Source organism: Artibeus jamaicensis, unplaced genomic scaffold (assembly GCF_021234435.1).
Source record: "Artibeus jamaicensis isolate MK-2021 breed Jamaican fruit bat unplaced genomic scaffold, CSHL_Jam_final scaffold_804, whole genome shotgun sequence".
NCBI classification, from domain to species: Eukaryota; Metazoa; Chordata; class Mammalia; order Chiroptera; family Phyllostomidae; genus Artibeus; species Artibeus jamaicensis.
This window is the reverse complement of record NW_026522055.1, coordinates 272,302-295,185: the sequence shown is the minus strand read 5'-3', so window position 1 is coordinate 295,185 and position 22,884 is coordinate 272,302. Positions and strand designations below refer to the sequence as shown.

Genomic DNA, 22,884 nt, shown 5'->3' with positions numbered 1-22,884 from the left:
TGTGAGCCCCCGTGACACCCCCACCCTCACTCCATGAAGGGCAGGGAACTGGTTTGACTTGTTCTCTGCTGCACCCCAGCTTCTTGCCTAGGGCCTGGTTAAGCACATAGTAGGTGTTTAATAAATGTTTGTTGAGTGAATAATAAACAAATTGCGAACCAAGGTCAGAGTTAGGTCTGTAACCCTACCTGTGTCTCCCCCTAGGACTCAAGAATTCTGCCCATGTCATTTTCAAAGACCCTGTTAGCAGGTCTCCCAGCTCCTTTTACACTCATGCATCCGTTTCTTTCTCCCATGTAAATGCTTGAATCCAGGCTCCTGGCTGGATGACCTAGAACTACATTTCCCATAAGCCTCAGGTCTGGGACTACACTTCCCATAAGCCTGTGCTCCCGCCAGGCTCCTTACCCTTCATCCAAGGGGGCAGATCATTGTGTACTACTACCCCCTACCTGCATAATAGTCAAACCCCACGCAGCCTTGGTTTGGGCAGCCCCTCCCTCCCGACGCTCCTCGAGCAGTGAACCTGCCTCAGTTTCTCCAATACGACCCTCGCAGCTCCCGCCCCCCTCCTAGGGCGCATAATGAGGAGGCTGTGCACTGCGGCGTTGTGAGCTGAGCTGCTTATCCTGGGTGCGCAGAGGCCACGGCTACCCGTTTTGGAGCCCTCGGAGTCTTGGCCCCCCGCTGGAAGGCCGAGGCGGGGAGGGCCGGGTTCAGGAGTGGGTGTCTGAGTCGCCTCTGCGGTGTGTTGTGAAGCTGCGTCCCGGATGCGCGGGGCGGGAGGGATGCTTCACAGGTGCTCACAGACCACGGAGACGCCCGCACGCAGGGAGGGAGTCGGTGCTTCCGGTGTGTGTGCGGGGCGGGGGGTGTTGTGGGGTGCGGTGCGGCCCCCCAGACGGCGGCGGCCTGGCACGTGATGTGTGCGTCCTTGTCTGTTTTGCCTGTGTCCCTGACGGGCCGACTTCCAGTCCCCACTCTGCCACTTCCTGGCTGTGTGCTTTGGGGCAGGCGACTGCGCCTCGCTGTGCCTCAGTTTCCTCATCTGTGCGATGGGGGTGATAAAAAGTACCTGTCTCAGAGGGCTGCTGTGAGGATTAAAAGGTAATATGTGCAAAGCGCAGAGAACAATGTCTGGCGCAGAGTACAGGTTCAAACGAATAAATACGTACAATAAACTATGATTATGCATTTTCTTGCGTGAGGCGAGTGTCTGTGGCTGTGTAACCTCATAGCAAATGTGGGTGTTTGTGTGCATCTTTGTAGGTGTTTGGCATCTCGGTTGTGTTACGTGTGCCTGAGTGTGATGTGTGACTATGGTGGAGTGATGCGTCTTTTGTGACCTTGTGGGAATTGTGTGTATGTTTGTGAAGTGTCTGCCCATGTGTGTACTCATTCTCTGTTTTGCCTGTGCCGTGTGTCTGTTTCTGTATGTGTATTTGCATGTTACATATGGCCCGGATAGGTGTGTGCTGTATTTATGTGTATTTTGTATGTGAGTTGTGGAGCTTGCATATGTCTGTGAGTCTTTGAATGTGTTGTGTGTGTGTGTACCCATGTAAGAGTTGTGCCTGCCCTTGTGTTTCTGACTCTGCAAAGTGTGTGCATGTACTCAGGTGGGTGAAGTGTGGGTCGGTGAGGGCTGTGTACGTTTTAGGTACCTGTGTGTGTGTGTTGTGTTTGTGTGCCTGTGGGATCTGCCCTGTGCCTCTGCGTATTTGTGCATGTGATGTGTATCTGTGTTAGCGTGTGTTGTGTTTACTTGTCTCTGTGTAGTGGTGCCGTGTTTGTGCAGAGTGTGTGTCTGTGAGTGTCTGTGCACGTGATGCTGTGTCTTAGGGTGCTCTTTGTTGCCCATATCTGTCTGTGGGGTGTCTGTGCTCTCGAACGTGTGCCCCTATGTGTCACCGTGGCGCCTGCGTGGACCTTTGTCTGTGGCGTGCGTGTCTGGGTATTGGGGGCTTTACTTGGTCCGTAGCCCGTGTGGGTCTTTGTGCTGCTTTACCCTTCCTGCGTGGCTAGGTGCATCTGTGCTGGGGGCCAACCCGCCTGTGTCCCCAGTGCAGCCTGTCGTCCCTGCGTCTTTGTGTGTGACGTGGACGTGTCCTCATCTGCCGATGGCTGTCCACCTTTGTATGTGATGTGCTTGTCTATGAGGGTCTCTGCGACGTGTGTCAGCCATGCGTGGGCTGCGTAAGCCTGCCTGACATCTGCATCTTGGCGTGAAGCACACGTGTCCACGCTGGTGGCGTGTCACAGTGTTGTCTGGGACAGGCACGGTGGGCCCTGTGCGCCCCCCACCCCCCATGGGCTGCTGGTCCCTGTCTGTCCCTCCTCCTCCCCTCTCTCCTGGTAGCCAATGCTACTGGGGAACCAGTTGCCATGACGATGCTCCATCCTCCCTCCATCCTTCCTCCTCCCACCCTTCCTCTGACAGGCTTTCTGCTCCCCCAATCCTGGTTGCCCTCGGGGGCGGGGCCCTCATTCTCCCCCCTCCCATCCTACCTTCGCCCCCCCCAACCCCAGCAACCCCGGCTCCCCAGCTCCTCTCCTCTGTCCTCCTCTCCATCCCTTCATCTATCTGTCCCTTGGAAGAGGGGGAGGGGGGTACCTGAGCCACTAAGCAGCCCCTCCCTCCCCCAGTCCTGCGTCTCCTGCCCCTCTTCCTAGGCCGGGGGGAGGCCAGGGTCGCGCGGGTCCCCATGGCTGGGGGCTGAGGGCCCGCCCCCCCTCCTCCCCAGCCGCCACCACCTCCGCCTCCCTTCCATCATCGACAAGATGCCTTCCCCTGGCGCCTTCATCTTCCTCGCAGCCGTCTCCGCCTCCGGCTGCCTGGCGTCCCCGGCCCACCCGGGTAAGTCTGCCTGGCCATCCGGCTGTCCAGCGGCCCCCACGTCCACCCCGGCCTGCCCAGGGGTCTGTCCGCAGGGTTCTGGCTTCATCACCTGTGTGCATGTCCCTGCCGCTGAGCCGGGGCCTGGGGAACCGCGGAGACGGAGCCTCGGTCATCAGGGCCTGTGGGAGGAAGACTGGGGGCTGGGTGGGGAGGGGGTCCATTTAGGCAACATGTGTGTGCGCGCGCGTGTGTGCGCGCAGGTGTGTGCAGCGAGCCAGGGAAAAGGACAGGGCCTCTGGGAGAACGGGGGCCGAGGGGAGGATACTATTTCTAAGACAGGCACAGAACCAGAGGCTGACTCTAGCTTTGGGGAGACCCAAGGCTTGCTGGGGTTCCCTTCTCTGTGCCTTGGGCTAGGGACAGAGGACATGTGTGAGCTCCAAGTGTCCCTAAAAGAGACGCACCTCAACCTCACTAACCAGAGGGTTCCAGCATGGGGCAAGAATCTTCTCCCAGCCTGCAAGTGGGGGCTCATCCTCTTCCCCAAACAGGGGGTAGTGAGGCTGTCCGTGGGAGCAAATTGTAAATTCTGGGACCTCCAGACTCCACTATTACTTCTCCTTTCCTCAGTCCTCACTGGAATTTTTCCAAGCCTGGGGTGATGTGATCCGGGGTTGGGGGAAGTCCCAGTTTGGGGAGAGAGGGGAGACCCCACCCCCAATCACTTGAGAAGGCTCCAAACTACAACTCCCACAATGCGCTGGGCCATCCGGCTCCTCTGCCAAAGGGGCTGCTGGCTTCAGGGCGTCATGGGAGTTGTAGTCAAGACGGGCGGTATGGGAGGGGCACGGAGTCCGGGAGGCAGGGGCTGAAGCCCCTGCCCTCAGCGCCAGTCCAGCCCTGTGCCCACAGATGGATTCGCCCTGGGCCGGGCCCCTCTGGCTCCTCCCTACGCCGTGGTCCTCATTTCCTGCTCCGGTCTACTGGCCTTCATCTTCCTCCTCCTCACCTGTCTGTGCTGCAAACGGGGTGATGTCGGCTTCAAGGTGAGGGGCATCAGAGGGTTCAAGGTGCAGGGGAAGACCCCGGTAAGGCCTTTGCCCTCAACCCAGGTGGTTGGTGAGGGAGAGCAGGCAGTCAGTCCGAGGACACCCTTGGTCCTGAAGTTCCGGCAAGGTCCAGAGGCTTGGGGTGGAAAGTGGACTGGGACTGGAGACAGTTCGGAAAAAGATGGGGAGGCATGCGCACGCGAAGGACGCTGGCGTTTCTCAGCCCTGTGTTCTCCCTTCCTCACCCCTCCCGGCCCCAGGAGTTTGAGAACCCTGAAGGGGAGGATTGCTCTGGGGAGTACACCCCCCCAGCGGAGGAGACCTCCTCCTCCCAGTCGCTGCCTGATGTCTACATTCTCCCGCTGGCGGAGGTCTCCCTGCCGATGCCTGCTCCGCAGCCTTCACACTCAGGTGCTGCCCCCTGCCCCGCCTGAGATCCCATCATCTTGAGGGTCTTCCCTTCAGGGGTCCGGCGGCTGAGACCCCAAGCAGCCAAGGGGAAAAGTGCAGGTGGGAGCACCATTATCGTAGCCCGGGAGGGAGTCAGAGATCCTCTGGGTGGAAGGAACTGCTTAATCCAAAACCATATCTGGGGATTCTTGTGTGGGACCAGTAATGGTGAGGGCGGCTGAGGTCTCAATCTCAGAGGCAGCCAATAGCAGGCTGAAGTCAAGTCACAGGATCTTGGGATGCCAAAGGGAAGGACGGATTGGATACTGGAACCTGCGGGCGGCCAATGAGGAGGCTGAGGTCCCATCATTGGAATGTTGGGGGCAGCCAATGGAGGGAGAAACTGGTGTCTGCTTTGACCCCGGAGTCCCTAGGAGTGGGGAGGTGTCGTTGGCACTTTGGAGGGGAGGGAGGCTCAGGAGCCTCCCTCTGTTGCCCCTCCCTAGACATGACCACTCCCCTGGGCCTCAGCCGCCAGCACCTCAGCTACCTACAGGAGATCGGTAGTGGCTGGTTTGGGAAGGTGAGTGGGCTAGGGGTGGGCGGCAGGGGGTCCATGCAACCCTGGGCTTGTCCTCCTGTTCTGTGTCCATTCCCGTTCCTACCACTTCTCATCTGCTCCCAGCCTCCTCCCCCTGCCTCCTCAGCCCACCCATGACCCTCACCTCTGTCCACCTCTCCCCTACTCCCACCTGCCCCATCTCCCCACATCTGTCCGTCAGCGCCTTCCTCCTCACTCCATTGATCACTCCGCCTCGCCACCCGGCTCTCCACGCGCCTGTCTGTCCATCCATCCATCCGTCCCTGCGTCCGTCGGACTCTGGGCCTGTGAGTCTCTCACCCCGTGTTTGGTGCGGGACAAGGGTGGTAGTGGGATATGAGGGGACAGCCTGAAAAGCGGGGGAAGTTGGGAGACTTTGGTGGAGTGGAGGTGGTCCCAGGGGAGGGGCCCTTCTTCCCCCAGCACTTGAGAAGGCTCCAAACTACAACTCCCACAATGCACTTCTCAAGGGGGAGGGGTGTGGGGAAGCCACTGGTGCTGACTCCTGGGTCCCCCTTGACCAGGTGATCCTGGGAGAGATTTTCTCGGACTACACCCCAGCCCAGGTGGTGGTGAAGGAGCTCCGGGCCAGCGCAGGGCCCCTGGAGCAGCGCAAGTTCATTTCGGAAGCCCAGCCCTACAGGTATGCTAGATGTGGGCTCCGGAGGCCCAAGAATCCGGGTGTGCGCCTCCTGGAGGGAACTTTTGGGAGTGGGAGGAGTGTGGTGTGGGCTCCAATCTGGGTTCGAATCCTGGACTTACCTCTTCCAGGCTGTGCCGTTCAGTCAAGAGAGCTTCCCTCTCTGAGCCTCAGGTTCTCTCTCAAGACAGAGCCAAGTATATGAAAGGCAGTGTGAAGAGGGCAGGGGGAGGGCATGGGAGCAGAACTAGAGGCCTGCGGTCTCCACTCTGAACCTCAGTGTCTTCTGGAAAGTGAGCCGGGGAAGCCCGGGCCTTCTCGTGTAGAGGGCAGCTGAGAGGTTGCGCGATCAGCCTGTGTGAGGCACTGGGTACATCTTCAGGCTCCTGCTTTGGAGGTGAGGGAGGGTAGCATCCACATCACAGAGCAGGGCCCTCAGCGGGCACCCCAAATGGCCACTGAGGAGCTCTGTCCCCTCTCCCCCGCCCCCGCTGGCCTAGGAGGTCAGAGAAGGCAGGATCCTGTCCCTTCTCTGCTTGGTCTCCCCTCTACGCCAGAGGCTTCTAGATAAACATGTGTTCAATAAGCTTCTTGGGCCATAGTATGTTCGCTGTCATGGGATGGGTGAAAATAGAGACCCCATGTTACACAGTTTAACACTGGGGTTTACTCCAAGAGACCCGGACAGTGGACTTTAGCACTCCCTTGCTCTAAAACCTCCGTGGCTCCCTATTGCCCACACGATAAAGTCTTGCTCCTCTGTACGGCTCACAGGCCCTGCACAACCTGACTCCATGCCCTTCCTGCTACTGGACCCCCTCACCCTGGCCACCCTCCTCAACTAACCTCCCCCACATGTCAGCCTCCTTGTGCCTCCAGACCCTTGCTGGCCCTTGCTGTTCCCTCTGGGATATCAGTCAGTCCTGGCTCAGTGGCCCCAGCTTCAGACCCTTCCCCTCCTCAGGCCTGGGCTCAGAGAGGCCTTCACATACACACGCACACACACCCCTAAGGCTCCCCCATCCTGGGCTCCCCCCATCACGGCGACTCATGTTTTCTTCATGACACGCAGCTAGTCTGTCATTTTTTAAAAGATTTTATTTTTTTAAAGATGTTATTTACTTTTAGAGAGAGAGAAATGGAGGAACAAAGAGAGGGAGAAAAACATCAATGTGTGGTTGCCTCACGAGTGCCCCCTACTGGGGACCTGACCCGCAACCCAGGCATGTGCCCTGACTGGGAATCAAACCGGTGGCCCTTTAGTTCGTAGGCTGGTGCTCAATCCACTGAGCCACGCCAGCCAGGGTCAGTTTGTTGTCTTTTTGTTTTTATCTGTTTAGTTGCTTATTTGCCTGTCTCTGCTGGCAACCACTAGCCACATATGGCTACTTACATTTGTGTTAAATAAGTTCAAGTTAAAAAGTCATTTCCCCAGCCACACTTGCCCCATTTCAGGGGCTTGGTGGCCACAGGTGGCCCGTGGCTCTCGTGTGAGACAGCTGAGGCCCGGAGCACTCCTACCGTCACAGAGCGCTCTGTTGGAGGGTGTGGGGCTATCCTGGCGGCTCAGGGTCCATACTGTCACCTGAGTGAGCACAAGTGCCGTCAGCCCTCGGCAGACTGAACAAGCCAGAGATCCGAGATCATATCCCAGCTCTGTTACCGTTCCTGGCTGTGCGTCCCTGGGCAAGTTGCTTTGCCTCTCTGAGCCTCCGTTTTCTGTGGATCACTTGGGAAAGCAGCCTGCCCTGCAGGGATGTTGGGAGGATTCGGTAAACAGAGGTGGCTGGCGGGCCTTGGCTGGGATGAGTGGGAGTGCGGGGGACCGAGGCTTCCTCCTGCATCTGCTGTCCGAAGTCTCCCGCCCGGTTTCAAGCCCCAGAACAGACTGGGTCTGTCTCAGAGGCAGGAACGGGAGGCATTATTCTCCCAAGTGGGTGAGGCTGGAACGAACGCCGGTTGTGCATGGCTGGGCCCCGGGCCCCGCAGTGCACGAGTGGCCCCTGCCTCCTGCCTGGCACCACAGGAAAAATAACTGACTGAGCACCTACCCCGAGCCAGGCTCTGGGCTGCAAGCCCAGAACATTTTCATCTCCCCACAAGCCCCAGGCCAGGTAGCAAGGGAAAATCCTTCGTTCCACACAATTTTTTTTAATTTTAATTTTTTTTTTTTAGAGAGGGGAAGGGAGTGAGAAAGAGAGAGAGAAGTATCAATGCGTGGCTGCCTCTTGCACACCCCACACTGGGGACCTGGCCCGTAACCCAGGCATGCTCCTTGATGGGGAATCGAACCAGCAACTGCAGGCCAGCACTCAGTCCACTGAGCCACACCAGCCAGGGCTTGTTCCACACATTTCTGAGCAGCACCCCCTGGTCTAAAGCACTGGGGGTGTGGCTACATGAACAAAAAGCCCCAGACCCTTGTCTTAGTAGAGTTCATTGCCTAGTGGGAGGAGGGACACCCCTGGTGTTGGGGCTCAGTGAGGTTTTGGGGTAAACGATGTTAAAGTTGAAGCCTAAGGGATGAGGAAGACTGTCAGGGGAGGGGGTGATCCCCAGAGACAGCTCAGGGCAAAGGCCCCGGGCCTCCCTGTGTGTCTGCGGTGGGCCACATGGGCATTGGAAGTGATGCTGGGCAGGGTGGTGGGGCTGGCTGGAGGGCCAGGACAGACTGAAGGACAAGCCACGTGGGCATGCTGGGGACCAGGGTCAGCAACTGCCTGAAAGGGAGAGACGGGAGACTGGGAGGGGAGGGAAGGGAAGAGGGGTCAGGTGTGAGGAGGAGGCTTGAGCCGGGGCTGTAGGGAGAGGAGGGGATGGAGAAGAGTCGGGGGGTGGGCAGACTGGGGGGTGAGGAGGAAGGGGGGGCGGGTATCTGGCCCATGAACTGGGGGGCAGTCGTCCTGCGACAGGAACATGGGGGAGCCCTGAGGCGAGCCAGCAGCAGCAGCAAGGTGGAAGCGACTGGTGGTGTTGGGTGGTTGGGGCGGGGACAGGGGGCGGGGCTAGGGGCGGGGCTGGGGAAAGCGGCTGGTTCCTGACTCAGCCCTGCCTTCCAGGAGCCTGCAGCACCCCAACGTTCTCCAGTGCCTGGGCGTCTGCGTGGAGACACTGCCTTTCCTGCTCATCATGGAGTTCTGTCAGCTGGTGAGGGTCTGCGGGGGCGGGCGGCGGGGCCAGGAGGCCTGGGGTCCCGGGACCCTTGGGCAAACACCTCGTCCTCATCACAGCGACACCTGTGTGACTGTGACGAGCCTTAACAGCTCTTATATGTGGGGAGGGGGGGTGCTCCCTTCACAGGGGGCGCCACTGGACGAGGGGAGGGGTGTCTGTTATTATTATCCCCCGAAGCTCGGAGGGGGCTGCCCTTCCGCCCCTTGGGTTGTCTGGAGGTGTGGACGGGGATGCCTGGCGGGGGTGTGTGTGGTGGCAGCGCTGACCCCTGCCTGCCCTCCTTCCCAGGGGGACCTGAAGCGCTACCTTCGAGCCCAGAGGCCCCCAGAGGGCATGTCTCCTGAGCTGCCCCCGCGAGACCTGCGGACGCTGCAGAGGATGGGCCTGGAGATCGCCCGCGGGCTGGCACACCTCCACTCCCACAACTACGTGCACAGGTGGTGGCTGGGGGTGGCTTCCGGGTGGGAGGGACGTGGGGGGCTACTCAGGGGGCGGGGTTGGAGAACAGGAGAGGAGCAAGGGGCGGAGTCCGGAAGGTGGGCAGAACCTAGGCCTGGGGTGGCCGCCCAGCCTGCCCCTTTCTCACCTGGCCCCCTTGACCCACGCCCAGCGACCTGGCCCTGCGCAACTGCCTGTTGACCTCCGACCTCACCGTGCGCATCGGAGATTATGGGCTGGCCCACAGCAACTACAAGGTGGGGGCCACCCGCCTCCCATCCGGGCTGGGGGCGGTGGGGGTGTCCCGGCCTGTCTGACCCTGCCCTCTGACGCCCGCCCCGCCCCCAGGAGGACTACTATCTGACCCCAGAGCGCCTGTGGATCCCGCTGCGCTGGGCAGCGCCCGAGCTGCTCGGGGAGCTGCACGGGACCTTCATGGTGGTGGACCAGAGCCGGGAGAGCAACATCTGGTGAGGCGCCTGGGCTGCCTGGCGGGGCCAGAGGATGGCACCTGATTCCGTAGATGGGGAGACTCCGGCCGCAGGGGCGGCCCCCAGGCCAGTGGGGGTGGGGCCCTGACCTCTGCCTGCCTCCTGCCCCCTGCAGGTCCCTGGGGGTGACTCTATGGGAGCTGTTTGAGTTTGGAGCACAGCCCTACCGCCACCTGTCGGACGAGGAGGTGCTGGCCTTTGTCGTCCGCCAGCAGCACGTCAAGCTGGCCCGGCCGAGGCTCAAGCTGCCGTATGCAGACTACTGGTGAGCAGAGGGCCGGGCGGCCCCCGGCCTCCCACACCCAGGCATGGCCCCAGGGCACCCTGCGTCCCCACTCATGCCACCCACAATCTCACCACTTGCCGTGTCCCTGGAGTGGTGCGGGCACATCCCCACCCCTTCTGCCACCATCTGCTACTTGGTATCTGCTATTGGGGCACAGGTGGCGGAGCCGGTGTTTGAACCTGCATTTCTCCAGCCCAAGAAGGGCCCTGCCACTTGCTTTTTTCTCTGGCTCCAGAGCGTGCAGCCCAAACAGGAAGGCTGCCTTCACAGTCACTGCTTCCTGTCCGCCTCGTTGTCCTCTCTCTCTCTCTCTAAGTCCCTGTCCCCCTCCCTCTGGGACCCTTGTCCCTTCATCCTCTAGGTCCCTGTCCTTCTCTATTGGGTTTCTGTCCCCCTCTCCCTGGGTCTCTGGGCTCCCTCTCTTCTTGGTCTCTGTCCATACCAGAGACCTGCCACCCCAGGACCCTGTCCCACTGCCGCCTCCTCCCCTCCCCAGGTACGACATCCTGCAGTCCTGCTGGCGGCCGCCTGCCCAGCGCCCCTCCGCCTCTGACCTCCAGCTGCAGCTCACCTACCTGCTCTCCGAGCGGCCCCCACGGCCTCCGCCCCCACCCCCCCCACCCCGAGACGGTCCCTTCCCCTGGCCCTGGCCCGCCACCCACAGCGCGCCCCGCCCAGGGACCCTCTCCTCGCCGTTCCCCCTTTTGGACGGCTTCCCCGGGGCCGACCCTGATGACGTGCTCACGGTCACCGAGAGCAGCCGTGGCCTCAACCTTGAGTGCCTGTGGGAGAAGGCGCGGCGGGGGGCCAGCCGCGCTGGGGGGGCACCCCCCTGGCAGCCGGCGTCTGCGCCCCCAGCCCCCCACGCCAACCCCTCCAACCCGTTCTACGAGGCGCTGTCCGCGCCCAGCGTGCTGCCGGTCATCAGTGCCCGCAGCCCCTCCGTGAGCAGCGAGTACTACATCCGCCTGGAGGAGCACGGCTCCCCGCCCGAGCCCCTCTTCCCCAATGACTGGGACCCCCTGGACACAGGAGTGCCAGCCCCCCAACCCCCCCAGGCCCCCGCTGAGGTCCCCCAGCTGGTGTCCGAGACCTGGGCCTCCCCCCTTTTCCCCGCGCCCCGGCCCTTCCCGGCCCAGTCCTCGGCATCAGGCAGCTTCCTCCTGAGCGGCTGGGACCCCGAGGGCCGGGGCGCGGGAGAGACCCTGGCAGGAGACCCTGCCGAGGTGCTGGGGGAGCGGGGGGCCGCGTGGGCCGAGGAGGAAGAGGAAGAGGAGGAGGGCAGCTCCCCAGGAGAGGACAGCAGCAGCCTCGGGGGTGGCCCCAGCCGCCGAGGACCCCTGCCCTGTCCCCTGTGCAGCCGCGAGGGGGCCTGCTCCTGCTTGCCCTTGGAGCGGGGAGACGCCGTCTCTGGCTGGGGGGGCCACCCTGCTCTTGGCTGCTCCCACCCCCCAGAGGACGACTCGTCCCTGCGGGCAGAGCGGGGATCCCTGGCCGACCTGCCCCTGGCCCCCCCCTCTTCGGCCCCCCCCGAGTTTCTGGACCCCCTTATGGGGGCGGCGGCGCCCCAGTACCCCGGGCGGGGGCCACCTCCTGCTCCCCCCCCCCCGCCGCCACCTCCCCGGGCCCCCACGGACCCCGCCGTGTCCCCAGACCCCCCTTCAGCCGTGGCCAGTCCCGGCTCAGGCCTGTCGTCTCCGGGCCCCAAGCCGGGGGACAGCGGCTACGAGACCGAGACCCCTTTTTCCCCCGAGGGAGCCTTCCCAGGTGGGGGGGCGGCCGAGGAGGAAGGGGTCCCTCGGCCACGGGCTCCCCCCGAGCCACCCGACCCAGGAGCGCCCCGGCCGCCCCCAGACCCGGGTCCCCTCCCACCTCCGGGGACCCGGGAGAAGCCAACCTTCGTAGTTCAAGTGAGCACCGAGCAGCTGTTGATGTCCCTTCGGGAGGACGTGACGAGGAACCTCCTGGGGCAGAAGGCGACAACGCCCCTGGAGACCGAGCCGGGGCCCAGGAAGGCCGGGAAAGGCCCCGGCCACAGAGAGAAAGCCCCGGGCCTGAGCTGGTTCCCCACAGTCCCGGGCGGCGGGAAGAAAGCCTCCAGCCCAAGCGAGGACCTGAGCCTCCCCGTGAACGGGGTGACAGTGTCGGAGAACGGGGCGCAGACAGCCCCAGGCACCGAGGAGAAGGTGGTGGAGAATGGGGGCCCGGGGGTCCCAGAGAGAGAAGAGACAGTGCTGGAGAATGGGGAGCTGACACCCCCCAGGAGGGAGGAGACGGTGCTGCAGAATGGGGAGCTGAGGTCCCCAGAGAGAGAAGAGACAGTGCTGGTGAATGGGGGCCTGACACCCCCAAAGCTGGAGGAGACGGTGTCAGAGAATGGGGGCCCGAGACTCCCCAGGAGCACCGAGAGGCTGCCAGAGACTGGGCCTTGGAGAGCCCCAGGGCCCTGGGAGAAGATGCCCGAGAATGGAGGTCCAGCCCCCACGACCGGGGAGCCAGCCCCAGAGACCTTACTGGAGAGAGCCCCCACACCCGGCGCCGTGGCCTTGCCCCAGAACGGCAGGGAGACAGCCCCTGGCCCCATTGGCCAAGCCCCCAGGAGCGGGGCACTGGAACTGGGGACCAAGAGGAGAGCCCCAGAGATTGGGGGGGCGTTGAGAGCCCCAGGGGCTGGGAGGCTGGACCTCGGGAGTGGGGGCCGAGCCCCAGTGGGCATGGGGATGGCCCCCGGCGGCGGCCTCGGAAACGGCGCGGACGCAAAGGCCGGATGGGTAGACAACACGAGGCCACAGCCTCTGCCGCCGCTGGAAGCGCAGCCGAGGAGGCCGGAGCCAGCGCCCCAGAGAGCCAGGCCGGTGGCGGCCTCCGAGGGAGAGCCCGGGGCCCTAGACAGCAGGGTCGGCGGAGACCCGGCACCCAGCGGAGGCGGGGACCCCCCCAAGCCCGAGAGGAAGGGCCCCGAGATGCCACGACTGTTCTTGGACTTGGGACCCCCTCAGGGGAACAGCGAGCAGATCAAAGGTGAGGAGGCTGCCGGGATCACGGGAGTGAGGTTGGGGCCCTCAGGAGCCCAGCTAAGGATCTCCGGCTCCTGGGCAGCAGACGAGTCGGGCTGGTGGTGACAAGTGCAGGCACACTGGAGCCACACTGCCTGGGCTCACATCCCTAGCTCCGTGACCTTGGGCAAATGACCTTGCTTCTCTTGGCCTTGATTTTCCTATCTGCTAAAAAATGGATGACAAGCACCGCCCCTACCTAGTAGGGCTGTGAGTTAAGGCTTTCAGTGCCTCTTAAATACCTGCTCTTATTATTGCAATTCATAGACTGGGAGCCTCAAATTCAGATGCCCACAAGGGCCGGACAGTATAAAAAAAATGAATGAGGTCAGCAGGCAGAGGTGGAGTGGGAATTAGGAAATGAAGCCACTTCGCAGTTCCATTCAGGGGTGTCCCATTGAGGTTGCCAAATCTGCCGCTTCTCCCTTCCGAACCGGAGTGCTTGGGATTTTCAAAGGTTGAAACCAGTTCAAACGAAGCTGCTCTGTGTGATCTCTGGTTTCAGCTTTCCAACAAGCTGAGGCATCTGTTGAGTGTGCCAGGCCCTGAGCTGCCCACGGCTGGGACCCGGGGAGTCTGAGCCCTGCCCTGCTTCACGGGGCTGGGGACCCAGGTGCTGCAGAAATGCCTTTTCTGGACACTGAATTTGGATAGGAACGCAGGTCTTTTATCACAGACGGGATGAGTTAGAAGATAAGTGAAGGGTAAAGATAAGTTCAGTAAGAAAAGGAAGTTCCTGGCAGAAGGAACAGCCTCTGCCAAGGCTCAGAGGTCAGGGGGATGGGGAGGTGGTCCATGTGGCCGGACGGAAGGAAGTCCAGTCCCTATCCACATGGAGGCACAGGGTCTATGGTTCGGCTGGAGCCACCTGTAGGCTTGATTAACGCTGCTGTGAAAGTTTTCAGTGACCGGGCCCTGGTGTATATTGGCAAACTCACAGCCACGCTAGATAGAGTGAAGGGTTACATCTCCGTCTACTGGAGGAGCCTGTGGCTCAGGAGAGAAAGCTCAGGGAGAGGTCTCAGCAGATAGTGCTCCTTCCTCGAAGCCCATGGTATAAGCACACACTTCCTTGAGGCTGTTGTGGGGAGTCTACAACCAGCTGTGTCAGGAAAGATTCAGGGCAGCATGAAAATGTCAGGATGGGCAGCTAAGATGCCTCACAGGGTCTGGTCTGGAGTGGGGATTTTGTGTTGCTGGGTAAGAAAAGATTGGGAGTAGCCTGCTTTTTTTTTTTAAAGATTTTATTTATTTATTTTTAGAGAGAAGGTGAGGGAGGGAGAGAAACAGTGATGTGTGAGAGATACATAGATCAGTTGCCTCTCACACGCCCCCAACTGGGGACCTGGCCCACAACCCAGGCCTGTGCCCTGACTGGGAATCGAACCAGTGACCTTTTGGTTCACAGGCCAGCACTTAATCCACTAAGCCACACCAGCCAGGGCTGCCTTTTTCCTTTTTCTTTTTTAACAAGTGAACTCCTACTCTTCCTTTAAGACCCCACTCAAAATTCTCCTGCCCCAGGAAGTCTTCCTGATTTCCAAAGGCCGTATCTGGTCCTTCCTATGGGTAGCCACAGCCCCTGATCGCCATACAGCACCCCCCGCCATCACCCTGAGATGGGTGGTCAGGGAGGTGAAGGAAATGAGCCCCGTGGATGTCAAGAGTAGGGTGCTGAAATAGGCACTAACTTGGCCTGTTCAGGGAATAGCAAAAGACCAGTGACACTGGAGTAGTGAATGAGGGGAGGATAGTGACCTGGTCCACTCCCATCTTTCTCCGCTCCACGCTGACCCTCCTTGGTCCCCACCATCACGTCCCACAGGGCCTGGCACATAGTTGCAGGTGGAAATTATGCTCTAGGGGGATGAGTGGCCCCTGTCCACTTACCAGTAAGGAAACAGAGGCTCAGAGAAGTGGGTCTCCTTGTCCGGGGCACAGAGCAAGCGAGCAGGTTGGGCTTGGGTTCGAGGCCAGATCTCCTCCTCTAGGGGCTTGAAGCCCTTCCTTCCCAGCAGGATGAGATCACAGAGTCCAAGGGCAAGGAAAGGGGCTAAGAGGTGTTTAGACAATCCAATTTTGTCTCCTGACTGAGGGCCAGAGAAGGAAAGTACCTTGGTCAACATCACACAGCAGGGATTCACTCACTCAGTAATTCTACACAGATTGACTGAGTACTTACTATGTGTTTGGGGCTCAGGGATGTGGCCAGAATGGGCAGGACTCATTCTGTTCATCAGGCCACCGAGCAGGACTCACTCAGTCTCTGTTCGGTGGAAAGGCAAGTGCGAATCACATTGCCACAGAAATATAGTTATAATACCCTGAGATACTCTCTCTGCTCAGAAGGAGAGGTGCCCAGCGCCATAAGGTGCAGAGCCGGTGGCCTGATGATGACCTCCAGAGTTATCTCTCTTGAAGGCTTTGAGAGCCCAGAGATAGATGGAGGATGAATAGGAATGGAGTTAGAACAGGAAGTTCCAGGCAGAGGGAACAGCCTATGCAAAGGCTCAGAGGTGGGAGGAACAGGGAGGTGGTCCGTGTAGCTGCATAGAAGTCAAGCCAGAATGAGGTGGGGAAGGGCACTCAGGCTGGGTGGGCCTCGGGGAGGAGTTGGCACCGGGGAGCCATGGGGAGGGTTAAGCACTGGGGTCAGGGGAAGATCTCTCCCGCTCTGAGTGGAGCAAAGCCCCAGTGCAGCAGCGCTCGGGTTCACAAGGAGAGAAACCGAGGTTCAGGTTGTGGTCTCGGATTACCTGGGGGCACACAGCTGGGCGGGAGGGCATGCCTCAGTTTCCCCAGGAACAGGGGCTCACCTGGTCTCTCTTCTCGCAGCCAAGCTCTCGCGGCTGTCGCTGGCGCTGCCGCCGCTCACGCTCACGCCGTTCCCGGGCCCGGGCCCGCGGCGGCCCCCGTGGGAGGGCGCGGACGGCGGGGCGGCTGGCGGGGAGGCCGGCGGGGTGGGGGCACCGGGGCCGGCGGAGGAGGACGGGGAGGACGAGGACGAGGAGGAGGACGAGGAGGCGGCGGGCGCGGCGGCGGGGCCGCGGGGCCCCGGGAGGTCGCGGGCAGCCCCGGTGCCGGTCGTGGTGAGCAACGCCGACGCGGACGCGGCCCGCCCGTTGCGGGGGCTGCTCAAGTCTCCGCGCGGGGCCGACGAGCCCGAGGACAGCGAGCTGGAGAGGAAGCGCAAGATGGTCTCCTTCCACGGGGACGTGACCGTCTACCTCTTCGACCAGGTGCGCGGGCCGCAGGGTGGGGCGGGGCGGGGGGGGGAAGCACGTGCCGGGGGCGGGGCTTGGGGGGACAGACTAGCCCGGGAATGGGGCGAGATTGGAGGAGATGAGGCCTTGGGTGTGAAGGCGGGGCCTGGCCATGGGGCGGGGCCGGGAGGGGGCGGGGCCCAGAGCGAGGGTGGAGAGTGAGTGGATCTGGACAGGAGGATAATGAAGGCGGAGTCTGGAAGGAGACCAGGAAGAAATCTTTGAGAAGACTGGGGCGTGGTGGCCTGGTTGGTAGGGGCGGGGCTTAGTGATGTTGGGGGCGGGGTTTATGTACACCAGCGCTCCAGTGGCGGAGACTAAGGGGCTGGTTCAAGATGGCTCTTTCCCACTAGGGGCGGGCCACGGAGAGCCTGCAGGCAGGGTTGAAGATGTGCGGCTTGTGTGAAAATGGTTTGAAGCAAGTTAAAGGATGAGCTGAGCTAAAGGACTGGGGCGGGGCCTAAAGAAATGGGTTGAGGATTGTGTAACTGTCTTTGGGGAGAAGGCAGGTAGTGTAGAAGGGAAAAAGGGAGGGAAGGACGGTGCTTGTGGACTAGGGCCGTGTCTAAATGAACCTGAGGTGGGCCAAACGGGCTGAGGTCCTGGGATGCGTGAGGAAGAGTCCAGAGCTGGGGCTTGAGCCACTGAAACTAAAGGATGGGGCTTGGAGGGCCGGGCTCAGGGGCCCAGGGGAGGGGCGGGAGATGTGCAAGATGGGATAGGGGTTCGGAAGTAGTTCTCCGAACTTCCCGCAGCAGTAGGTAGTTCTGGGGCCCGAATTTGGATTTTGCAGTTAAGGTCTAGGAGGTAGGCTGTGGTCAAGGAGAGGGGCCAGGATTTACGGAGACAGCTCTGCGTTCGGGGCTTCGTGCAGACAGCAGGTTAAGGAGCAAGGAGAGAATTCCTGTGGTGGGCAGCTTAGGTGTGCGTGGGCGGGGCTCCGCCGACGGGGGAGGAGCCTCGGACGGGGCTGAATTGCGGCTTCTAAGGCAGGTGAGGGGGATTAGGGGGTGCAGCCATCTCCAGATCGTGAAATAGTAAACTCCGAAATGTTAGGTTTGCTGCTGGTTGGGATGCAGTGGTAGGATGTGACGGTTGGCCTCCCCTAATCTGTCTTCGCAGGAGACGCCAACCAACGAGCTGAGCGTCCAGGGCCCCCCCGAGGGGGACACGGACCCATCAACGCCGCCAGCGCCCCCGACGCCTCCCCACCCCGCCACCCCCGGCGATGGGTTTCCCAGCAACGACAGCGGCTTTGGTGAGGAGTGGGAGGGGACCCGGAGGTGGGGAAGAGTTGAGGGCGGGGCCCGAACAGGGGGCGGGGCTGAGGGCGGCCGCTGAAGGGGACTCCAGAGGTGTCAGAGGGTCTGACCTCACCCTCTCCTCTTACCCCTCACCCCCTTGCGCTAGGAGGCAGTTTCGAGTGGGCGGAGGATTTCCCCCTCCTCCCCCCGCCAGGCCCCCCCCTGTGCTTCTCCCGCTTCTCCGTCTCGCCTGCGCTGGAGACCCCGGGGCCCCCCACCCGGGCCCCCGACGCCAGACCCGCAGGTACGTGTGCTTGGGATCCTCGGGCCTGCCCTGACCTCTGTGGAGCTTTCTCTGCCTCCTCTGTCTCCGTCTCTCTCTCCCTCCACATTCTTGTCCCCACCTCTGAATTTCCCTGCCGCCCCCTCCCCAAGTCTCCTCCTCCCCTTCTCTCTGGACACTCTGCTCATCCCTGAGACCCCGCCCAACTCTGGAACCATCGCAGACCGGGCGGTGTCCATCAGATGGGCCTTCTTAAGCCTCCGTTTCCCTTCTGTAAAGACCTCCTCGAAGTCTCTGCCCCGCCTCTGCCCCGCCTCTGCCCCGTCTCTGGGTCAGACTCCTTCCTGGCACTTGCAGTGTCCTCACCCAGCCTCCCTGGGTGAGGAGGACACGGGTCAGAGGCAGACTGGGAGAGAGGGCGCCAGTGGGCTCCCAGCTGGTGGGAACCTGAGCAGAGAGCACTCGGCCAGGAGTCCCACGGCAAAATCCACTATGGTGCGTGGCTGAGAGGAAGAGCAGGCTCTCACAGAGCCCTTGCCCTGTGCCTGCCACACCTTAACCTGTTTAATCCTCACTACCATCCCATGGGGTGGGTGCAGGCCTCATCCCCACCTTACAGAAGAGAAAACCCAGGCATGGAGGGGAATAAGGAGCCGGGATGCGGAGGCCAGCTGCCTGGCCACCTCCATGCCCTCTCCAGTGGCCAGTGTTTGTCCAGTTCCTTTCTTGCGGTGTTTCACAAATGTCACACTGCTCATCCTCACCGCCACCTCGGGAGAGGGCCATGTTACCCTTCATTTTTGACTGTCCCAAAGCTTGGGCCATTCTCACAGAGAGGCGGGCACAGCCGTGTCTCACGGCAGGACTGGGGTTAGAGGGACGAGACCCAGGCTCTCTGCTGCCCCCTGCTGCCGATGCAGAGAACTCCCCTGGATGCCAGGCTTGCCGGGGCCAGGCAGGCACAGGTGTCCCTCCTGACGGGCTGAGGAGGGAGAAGGTGCAGCCGGACCTTTTCAGCGCGGGTTCCATTCCGGCCTTCCCAAACCGTGCCCGAGTCCAGGAGTGGGCCCTGCCACTTCTTGGCTAAGGGACGTAAGGTGGCTCGCTTTCCCTTTCTGTGACTCAGTTTCCTCATCTATGGAATGGGGGTAACTAGCTCAGACTCAGAAGATTGCTGAGGGGATTGTATGACTTAATCCTCCCCATGCGCAAAGCCCGAGGCAGTGATCGGTCTCTCGCTGGCAGCAGTTGCTGCGGTTCCATGAGTAGGTGTCTATGAGCATGGGCTGTGCGCAGGCGCTGTGTGCAGGCGCTATGCTGGGCAGCGGGATTCCGCGCGGAGCAAGATCAGCGCGCCCAGCTCCCCAGACATTGGCCCCACGGTCATCTGAGAAAACAGATGACAAGAGGAAAGGGCTTGGTCTCCCTGGTGGAAGTGCTGTTGAACCAGGGACTCGAAGGATTGATGTCGTTAGCTAGGTGGAGAGGGAGGGGACCGGAGCTGGCAGACTGAACAGCTTGCACCAAGGGCCTGAGGCAGGAGAGAGCTTGGCCAGCTTAAGGGACAGAAGGGAAGCAGTGTGTCTGGGGGTGGCTTAGAGAGGGGGGCAGGGAAGACCATGTAGGGCTGGTGGTGGGGGCTTAGTCCTGGGGGGCATTAGGCAGCCATGGGAGGGCTGTGACAGAGGAAGGGCCAACTGGGCCCCGGGAGCTCAGGAGGAGGACCCCTCTGGGGCCACACGAGGGCTGACTGGTGCCTGGGAGGGAGGCCGGGTCACAGGCCAAGAGGGAGGTTCGAGCACACATTGAGCCAAGGGCAAGGGGGGCTTGGGCGGGGGCTGACTCTCAGGTTTTGCCCCAAATGTCACTTCCTGCCAGAGGCCTTCTCTGAGGACTGGGTGGGGTGGGTTGCAAGGCCGGGTGGGTACCGGCCAAGTGGTGAGTCAGGGCTGGGCCTGGCGGGGCCAGCAGTGGGGATGACTTCACCGTTAATCAGCAGGAGGGACAGGGAGGGCCAGACTGCCTGAAACCCGCGTCCCTTTACGCAGTCAGCAGCTAGCCCTCTGCAGCTGGGCTGGGAAGCGGTGGAACCTGGCCGTGTTGCGGGACCGTGGCCGGGGACCCGAGGAAGGGCCCCCTTCCTCCCGAGACCCCTATGCTCTCCATGGCGCTGCCCACTTACCAAATGTCGCCTGGATGCTGAGTGACACCAGGTTTCCCAGAGTCTCCCCACTCCTCCGAAAAGGACATGAGGGGTGTGCCCTATTTAAAGAGAAGGAAACTGAGGCTCAGGGACTGGACCGAAGCCACTCGGGAAAGAGGTGCGGGGTGATCCTCCACCCCAAGAGGCCTTGTTTTTCTGGATGCGTGGAAGGAGCGGGTGTTGTTCTTGCCATTGGGAGAGGAGGGGTCACAGGAAAGCTTGGTGGGAGGGCACTGCGCGGCAGGCCCTGGCTGGACGCTGGGATGTGACAGTGATCCCTGAGCTTACAGGAGGAACAAGCAGACAGGAAGCCCTTCAACAACGACTGGGGTTGTCTCGGGGGAGGAAGAGAGAAATAACCAGCGCACAATGCCATAGGGTGACTGGCTGGTGGGCGGGGTGCGAGGGCCACCTGCTTCACTGGAAATGGCCAGGGCGGCCTCAGGCCGGGGCAGTGCAGCAGGGGCCTCAGGGAGGCCTCGGGAAAGGGGGTGCTATGCCGTGGGAATCGCAAGTGTAAGAGCCCTGGGGTGGGACTGTGCTTGGAGCCTGGAAGGAACTGGAGGAGGCCACTGTGGCTGGAGCAGAGTGAGTGAGGCACAGTCAGGGGAGGTGAGGCCAGAAAAGGGACCCAGCAGATTGCGGGGGGGCCTTGTGGGCCACAGCGAGGGCTTTGCTTTCGCTCCCAGTGACCAGAAGCCGTGAGCCTGTCCACCCACTAATTCTGTTTCTCGCTTTATCCCCTGTCACCAGGCCCCGTGGAGAACTGATCCCCCGAAGACCCAACCCCCCTGCACCCCCAGAAGAGGGGTTGAGAATAGAATCCTCTGTGGACGATGGAGCCACTGCCATCGCCACAGACACCGCCTCCGGGGAGGCCCCCGAGGCTGGGCCCTCCCCCTCCCCCACCATGTGCCAAACGGGAGGCCCTGGCCCCCTGCCCCTCAGTCCCCCGGACGGCTCCCCTGACCCCCCTGACCCCCTTGGTGCCAAATGAGGCAGGAAGCCCCTCACCCCTCCCTTGGAGAGCCGCCTTTCTTGGAACTGAACTGAACTCTTTCGGGCCCGGCGCCCCTAGGCACAGCAGAGGCCTCTGCTTCCCCCACCCCCGCCTCAGACAGGGGCCGCAGGCTTTGGGGACCTGGACCCCCCATCTCGCGTCTCCCTTCCCCGTCCCAGCCTGGCCCCTGGAGGGGCCTCTGGTTCAAACCTTCGCGTGGCATTTTCACATTATTTAAAAAAGACAAAAACAACTTTTTGGAGGAACACGGGGTCTGCGTGTGTTTCCGGGGGGCAAAGAGGGGAAGGTGCCGGAGAAGGCCTCCCAGGAGAAATCTCCATCCTCACCACCTGGCTCGACAGGTGGAAACGGTTGAGGCTCAGAAAGGCCGAAACGCCCACACCTCGGTGGGAGACGCCCCGCCTCTTCGCTTCTCCGCTTCTCCGCGTCCCGCTCTGCGTCTGGTGTTTGCGAAACTGACTTTAGCTGCAGCCTCCACCGACAGTTCGTGAGGCAACGGTGTGCTGGTGAGGATTGGGGAAGGTCACAGGTTGTGGTCAGAGTCCTGTGGCGGTGGCCAGAAGCTGTCCCAGGGCTGGTGAGGGTGTGCCCAGAAGTGACCTGCCAGCACAGTGGCCCCTCGGAAGGCACTGCCTGCTCCCTCTCAGGTCATGATCTACGTCACCCCCCTCTAAATGAGGCTCTGCCTCGTTTTACCTGTTTTCCAGGTGACCACCCACCTCCCTGACATTCTCACCTCTCGCCTTCCCCCAACTGCCTCTCTCCACTGGCGTTTCTCCCTTCACTTCTGTCCCTTTCGGCTCCATCTCACTGACCTGGTTTGGCCGCCGCCTGCCTTGGAGTTTCCTAGTCTCTCCAATTGTGTCTTTGTCATTCGGCCTTTTCTATTTCTATCTATTTGAGCGTCTCTACTTTTCCCTCGGTCTGTGTCTCCCAGTCACCTTTCTGCCTGCCTCCATTCTGTCTTTTCTGTCTTGTGTTTTTGCCTTTAAAAAAATTTTTTTTAGAGAAGGGAAGGAGAAAGAAGGAAACATCGGTGTGTGGTTGCCTCTTGTGCGCCCCCTACTGAGGTCCTAGCCCGCAACCCAGGCATGTGCTCTGACCAGGAATTAAACCAGCAACCCTTCGGTTCCTGGCACCCAATCCACTGAGCCACGCCAGCCAGGGCTGTTTTTTGTTTTCTTGTCCCTGGTCTCCTGGTTTTAACCACCATCTTGGGACCAGGTTCATTTGCATATCTGAGAGATGTTTGGATGTGAGAGGAGGGGAGGGGCCAGGAGAGGGTACCGGGCTGGGAAGCTGTGGTCTCCAGGCGCAAGAGGACAAGGGCATGAGGGTCACATCTGAGTCTGTGAAATGGTGAGAGACAGAGGACGAGGTTTGTGCCTCTTCCCACTGCTGTCACTGCTAGGAGACCCGTGGTGCTTGGACTGGTTGTGGGACATGCCTGCCCAGGGTGGAGGCTGCATGGGACCAAGCCAGACAGGGCAGTGAGGGCCAGACTCCTCCATCTGAGGGAGGAAGGGTGCATCAGTTTGGCAGGGCTGCTCTAACAAAGGACCATAAATCGGGTGGCTTAAACCGCAGACATTGATCATCTCATCATTCTGGAGGCTAGAAGTCCAAGATCAAGGCGCCAGCAGGCTTGGTTCCTTCTGAGGCTGTGAAGGGACGCTCTGTTCCCTGCCTCCCCCAGCTGCCGGTGCTTTTGCTGGTAATCTTTGAGGTTCGTCGGTGTGGAGAAGCATCGCCACAATCTCTGCCTGTATTTTTATACATCCTCCCCGTGCAGGGTTTCTGCATCCAGTTTCCCTTTGTACACAGACATCAGTCGCATTGGCGTAGGGCCTACATCGATGACCTCATCTTCACTAATTTTATCCGCAGTGATTCTGTTTTCAAATAT

The 22,884-nt window shown here is 61.1% G+C and overlaps 1 protein-coding gene across 1 annotated transcript; it reads left to right on the top strand.

Moving 5' to 3' along the window:
• The first annotated feature begins 2,766 nt into the window (after positions 1–2,766).
• On the top strand, positions 2,767–21,211 carry LMTK3 (lemur tyrosine kinase 3). Its single transcript, XM_053659671.1, has 15 exons — positions 2,767–2,857; positions 3,752–3,885; positions 4,149–4,299; positions 4,785–4,861; positions 5,404–5,522; positions 8,579–8,666; positions 8,982–9,130; positions 9,304–9,388; positions 9,480–9,601; positions 9,738–9,887; positions 10,405–12,929; positions 15,800–16,203; positions 17,350–17,485; positions 17,638–17,775; positions 20,711–21,211. The coding sequence occupies exons 1-15, from the start codon at positions 2,782–2,784 to the stop codon at positions 20,725–20,727; spliced, it is 4,371 nt and encodes a 1,456-aa protein (XP_053515646.1). The 5' UTR covers positions 2,767–2,781; the 3' UTR covers positions 20,728–21,211.
• Positions 21,212–22,884: the final 1,673 nt, after the last annotated feature.